The sequence below is a fragment of the Ambystoma mexicanum genome, chromosome 8 (genome assembly GCF_040938575.1).
Source record: "Ambystoma mexicanum isolate Mex_15411 chromosome 8, UKY_AmexF1_1, whole genome shotgun sequence".
Lineage (NCBI taxonomy): Eukaryota > Metazoa > Chordata > Amphibia > Caudata > Ambystomatidae > Ambystoma > Ambystoma mexicanum.
Window position 1 is genome coordinate 530,281,868 of NC_090929.1, and position 6,454 is coordinate 530,288,321.

The 6,454-nt window shown below is 46.3% G+C and overlaps 1 protein-coding gene across 1 annotated transcript; it reads right to left on the minus strand.

The window, feature by feature from the left end:
* Positions 1-1,804: 1,804 nt before the first annotated feature.
* On the minus strand, positions 1,805-3,198 carry LOC138473628 (actin-related protein T2-like). Its single transcript, XM_069612165.1, has one exon. It carries the CDS (start codon positions 3,066-3,068, stop codon positions 1,938-1,940), a length of 1,131 nt encoding a protein of 376 aa, XP_069468266.1. The 5' UTR covers positions 3,069-3,198; the 3' UTR covers positions 1,805-1,937.
* Between the last annotated feature and the right edge of the window lie 3,256 nt (positions 3,199-6,454).

The following is a 6,454-nucleotide window of genomic DNA, read 5'->3' on the forward strand; positions in this document are numbered from 1 at the left end:
TCTTGGTGGAATGTTGATGTATGTTTTGGGTTCTACTGATGTCAGTTGGACCTAGGCTGCTGGGCTAGATCGATGTCCCAGTGCTTTCTCTACTTAATAACTAAGAGAATAAACCTACATGTAAACTACTTATCTTATGGTGTTCTTGATTGGCGAAGGAGGCTTAGTTTACATCAGTTGCCCAGAGCTATGCCCATGGTTAGGATTCATTCTAAACCTTCCAGCCATCACCTCTTTGTTTTTGCCCTGAAAACCAAGACAGCCAGAACGACTGCTCTTCTCTTTCGAACCAATGAGAGCCTTGTTTTAAGCTTGTTTGACATGCTTTCAAGCCAACAAGACCCTCCAGAGCTGCCTTTTGGCACTCACCAAATTCCAAACCACTGCTCGGCCCATTCAAACCATTTCACTGAGACTCCATGCTAGCTGAAGTGTGTTGTTGCTTCTGCTCGAACAAAGAAGCATTGCTGCACTAGTAATGCTTGAACCGCTGTTCGAATCACCCAACTCTTCATCACCACTACAGTTGACAATCGAACCGACCCTTGTGCTCTCTCTCAACTGCATCCTTCGAGCCCACCTCATTGAACAGACTTGCCAGCGCATACCGTTACCAGCTCAACTGCCATCGATCCTCGACCACTGAACCGAACCTGGAGACCTCCACGATCCGAATAGCTTGAGTTATATACACTTCGAACTGCAGCATCTTAGCATTCGACCCCGCCTCAACATCTGCTTACTGCTGAACTACTACCACAACTGCCACCTTTCATACTGAATCGAACCACTGAACAGCATAGAGAAACCTGTATTGTCATATCGAGCTGCAAAGACACTGCAAAAGCATTATTGACTAATATCTGCCCCCTTGGTCCATTGTGATCCCTGGAGACTGGGAAGGTCAGATTAATCTCCTTTTTCAGCCCAGAAATGTATGCTATCTGAACATTGCATTTTTTATTGGCTTTCTCTCCCTGCTCATTTCCCAAGAGTGCAGCATCTTGATATCTTGCATATTTTGCGTTCTTCCTACAGGAATGGGTTATTGTAGTGTTTCTATTTAGTTATGATTGCATATGATGCATTCAATTAAAGTATATACATTTTTATAGAACCTTGATTGGACATCCCTTTATTTTGAACTGTTATACTTCACTGGTTTGCTACTGTTTCGCATTCATCCCCTCTTGAGAGTATAGCCTTCCCTCTGCCCACGTAACTACAAGAGGCAAAAGAGGTCCATTTCTAGATGGTGCCTGTCAGACCTTTATTATTGGAATCACTCTTGCTTTGTAGAAGTGTGAGGGCACTTTAGCCTCTACTCATCCTTGTACCTCTGCAGGACAGAAGTCAATTTGTCACAGTTCTTAAAAAAATGTATAATACTTTAATATAGATTTGTGTCTATTTAGTTCTAAGCTAGATTCATACGAGAGCCAAGTATGTGTCTAAATTATGGGGGTGTCATGTGAGCATTGACAGCCACTTTATGAGTGGCAGACGGATGTCGCTATGGCATTAAAATCACAAATTTTGGTTGTGGGGACCCACGATTTTAACCCAATTTCCACCGGTTTGCTCCATGTAATATGTCAACACATACACGTTCCCAAAAATTACACACTTTCAAGGCACAGTCCAGTTTAAGGCATCGGCTTGTCATCTTAGCCCACCTAATTCCAGAGAACAGACAATATTTGATTTGGAGTAAAACGATGCCCACATAAGAGGAAGCAATGTTTAGACTGGAAAATGTTAGATATCAAAACGTTCAATGCAATGCCAGAGCACACGATGCATCTCCATTTGTTCTTCCACTTTTATTGTTCCCCATGGACCCGTGTTTATTTATGTTAATTTGTAAAGGTCATGGTGCAATACATTTCTGGATTACTAACCCTTTAAACCTGTGCTGTACGAATCTGTTGACAGGCCTAGAAACATCTCCTGTGAACCACTCCTGAGCCGAATTCTTTGTAGTCACTGCTGGTCACCCACATCTGCTTGAAGGATGTCAGAGAAGTAATGATGGAAGCCCCGACCCAAGTGGACACTTTCCGGTCTGATGGAGCAATGATTCGCACGGGGATGCCGCTCGGTGCTAGCTGTTGGATTTCCTTCAAGATCCTTTCATCAAGCCCCGGGAAAAGCGTCGACCCACCGGACAAGATCATATTGCCGTATAGCTTCCTCCGCAAATCGTCTTCACATTTCATCACGCTCTTGAAGATCATCCTATGAATGCCCTGGATTTCGCCATCGTTGGGTGGTGGTGAGAAAAGAATCTCAGGGGCGCGGAAGAGTTGGTTGCCTATTTGGATGACTTTACCATCTGGCAGGGTAAACTCTTTGAAAAGTTCTTCGAATCTCTTCTTGATCTCCTTGCAGGGGTCTGCAGCCACATAGGCCAGCTCCTCCTTGATGTCCTTGACTAAGTCTTTTTCAGTCGAGGCGGCAAAGGAATGGCCAGTGTCCATAAGAAGCTTTGCTAGGTATTCAGTGATATCATTCCCCGCAACATCAAGCTTGCACACTGCATGGGGTAAGTAGTAGCCATCATAGATGGGTACCGTTTCAGTGATGCCATCTCCTGAATCCACAACCAGTCCTGTGGTTTGCGCTGATGCATAAAGTGCTAAGGTGGCTTGAACAGACAAATACATGGCAGGCACTTTCAGGGTATCAAACATGATCTCGGTCATCTTTTCTCTGTATGGCAATGGATTCAAAGGAGGCTCACTCATCAGCAGTGGCCTCTCCCCCGCCTTCACTTTGAGCTCCTCGTACACATACTTCCAGATCTTTTCCATGTCGTCCCATGATGAGATCACACCACGCTCAATGGGGCACCTCAGTGTTAGGGTGCCCCTCTTTGCCTGGACTTCTCCCCCGATAAAGTGCTCCTTCTGGCATGCTCCAAATGCAGTGGCTTTGACCTTCGAGCGACCAACCACTGTGTTGATGGCTAATCTTGGGAAGTTTTCTCCACCAATGCCAGCCTTAGTCAGTCCAGAGCCATTATCTATAATAACAGGCAAGGCATCTAGGGTTTTGTGATCAAACATATTGACTCTGGCTGCGCCTGTTCTACTTCCTGGGATGAACAATATTCGAGGGTAGATGTAGAAGATTCCAGAACTCTCCTTTGTCACGAGATTCCCCTTCAATCGGTCATGCTGTGGGCAGCGCAGTCTGTACAGAAAAAAGTCATATGTCTGGTCGACCCCAAGGCAGCCTCTCCGAATACTCAACAATGGGCTATTTAGACAACAATGGCTTTGGTCACAGTGGACGAAGCAGTTTATGAATCAGCACCGTGTCTTGGGAAGGCGACACTTCGCATGCACAATTTGCCAAACAGTAGTTTTCGCTCTATGAATGTTTCTGGAAAACGACCAGCGAGGGTGTTCCATCCACAGTGTGTTTTATGTGCAGGGGGCATTCAGTCACACTTTTTTGTCTTTGCTATATATATATATATATATATATATATATATATATATATATATATATATATATATATATATATATATATATATATATATATATTATTATTTTTTTTATGACGTCCGGTTTAGAGTTAGTCGCTTTGGTAGTTTACAGCATCATGTTTAATGTTATTTTAAAATAATTAAGGCATTCCTGTGTGAACTGATAGTTCTGTAATCCCTATGCCATTACACCTAGTCAATGCTCTTGTGAATATCAAACCGTTTACATGACAGATGCATTTGACAAATACACATGTTTGGGCTGGGGCCAAATGGAAAATGTTTAAATGTCAGTGGGGACGTGCCGCACAGAGGTATCACCAATATGGCTGAGGGAAGAAGTTTAAGTATATGTGGTAGGTGAGGATGCCAAAGTAATTAAACCATAAGAACCAGGGGTGCCACCCTCCCCGCTTCCCCACAGCTAGAAGTCTACTGGAAATGAGGTTCACACAAAACTGCCAAAGGCCCTCAATTCCTTCTAAGAACCCCGCTGAACAGTGGGCAGCATTAGTATGGTAAAGCCAAACAATCATATAGGGAGAGAGCAACCGTTTGTGGGATACCAATCAGATGAACCAGCACCTAAGGAAAGGCAGGATCACCCGCCACACCCCCACCCACGCCAGCTGGAAGACTACTGGCAATGAGCTTCACACCAGACACACCAAAGACCATCCCTTGTGAGCAACCGGAAGGACAGGGGGGGCAGTGTTTGCATGGTCAAGTCAAATATTAGCAATAAAACAACAACACTAGATTGTGGGGGTTCACTGAGATGAATCCACATCCAAGGAAGGGCAAGACCAGATTAAAAGGGGTCAGCTCAGTTTCAGAGAAAGAGGCAACTGGTCATATGACTTTTATATACGGAAAATCCACTCCCTCCCTGAATGTTAGCCATTATAAGTAAAGAACTATAGTGACTGTACAAGGATGAGATGGAGGTCTCCTGGCAACTTCATGTGGAGATGTTTGTGCAAATTGCCATGGGGACTGCAGGACGTTGCACACACTCAGCATCCAGACAGCAGTAAACATGTTTGATCATAGCTTAGGGCTACTGGTCGGCAGGCAGCTACATTTGAAGGTTGAAAATGCATATGCGGTATGCTGGGTCTCACCATTGTTTAGGTACATTGAAGATCCAAACCATTTTGAAGTGGGTGTTTAGCATCAGTGCAGTAGAGGAACACCGGTAATCTATGCTTACACCACCACCGCCCCAGAGGACACATCCGGACCTACCCCCACATAGATGCCAACATCCATGGGCAATGTTGTGGGAGCTACTTCCTGTGGTATAAATGCAAGTTCAGCGCTTCTGACAGCCACTATCACATCTGTGCACCAGGGCATTCGTGGACCCAGGTCCGTCCCCCAGCAGCAGTTTATTACACTGCCTCATGCCTTTTCCACCAACCTTAGGCCTACTGGACAGCACTGTTTACTGACAGTATAGGCTCCGTAAATGTCTCTGTGTGCAGGCACTTGTACACACTGATGCTTGCTTCACAGGGCTCACACGCTGGTTCCTTTCATTGTCGGGCTGGCGTGGCACTTTTATTTTATAGGGCACATATATGGGCCTCCAATCCAGTTGGACCCATAGGCCAGTTCACCATGACTTACTGCTGCGGCTCGCCACTCTACATTTCTCCAAGGCAGCTGGACAGCTTGATTTTGTCCAATCCCCTTCGAGTGCTGCCCGCGCATGCGCGCGGGAGCAGTGCCCTGATGCGTGGCCGCATTGCGCATGGAAACAGTGCCCCGGTACACAGCCCCACTGCACATGCGCGGGGGAGCGGTGTCTCGTCGCGCGTCCCTGTAGCGCATGCGCCCATGCGTGGTGTTTCGGTGCGTGGCTCCAACGCGCTTCACTGCCTTTAAATACAGCTCTACTCCCTCTTCCATCCCTGCAGCTGTTACTCCGGATAGCTCCTCTCAACATCAGAGGTAAGCAGCCACCTCATAGGAGAGCGTCTCTGCTCTGACTGCTCTATCTGGCAGTATCCCCATCACATTCCACTTTTGCATATGCCTAGCACAGGGGCACGCATTTTAAACAGCATTTTTTCTGCCCTTTTTCCTGCCTTCTTCCACAGAATACACCTCCTGTCCTGCTTTAACAGGGGTGCACCTTGGAATCACGGCCCCACAACTCATCTGTGCTGGGTCTATACTCCTGCAGCCCTCTACCTGCCCAGGGCTTCGGATGGGCCGTAATTAACTCTGGCCAACACTGGAGGTCATTTAGAAAACATTATTCAACCATCAGGTAGCAACTCAGCCTACCTTCTTACCTCTTGCTCTGTTCTGTCATGCTTTTACTTTGATGGGCTATACTTGCTCTGATAGACACACCGGTGTCTTTCAGATGCATGGTGGGGCTCTGCCCACAACCCCACCCAGAGTCCGTGCATCCTGCCGCCTTCCAACTGCTGATTAACCACAGCTCTACAAGACGGAATTGCTGCCTGTGCCCTTCCGCCCTTCTCTTCTCCCCCCCAGACCCAAGCTTCAGGTTGGCTTGTTTTTGTTGTTGTTTTTAATGAGAGGTTTTCTCTCTTTTAGCTATACAGGTCCCCTATCTGTATACAGCACACTGTTACTACTTGCAGGTACAGGGTTCTCTGTGAGTTTCTAACACCCCCCCCCTTTTGTGTTTACCACCTATAGGGAGATACAATCCTCTTTTGGCCCAGATGAAGGCACCCACCCTGGAAGCCGAAACGTCCTAGGGTCCAGTACCACTACTGTTGACCCTATATACATCTCTGGGAATTGTTTGTTTCCTGACGTAGACCGACTGAGGATTGGTCACTCATAGATCGAAAAATCAGTGTACAACTATATAGGACTTGCAATCAACATTGCAAGGAAAACTGCTCCTTACCTATATGCAAATGTACACTATTTACTAACACTCACCACTCTGTCCTGCTTTACTCTGGCTGGAG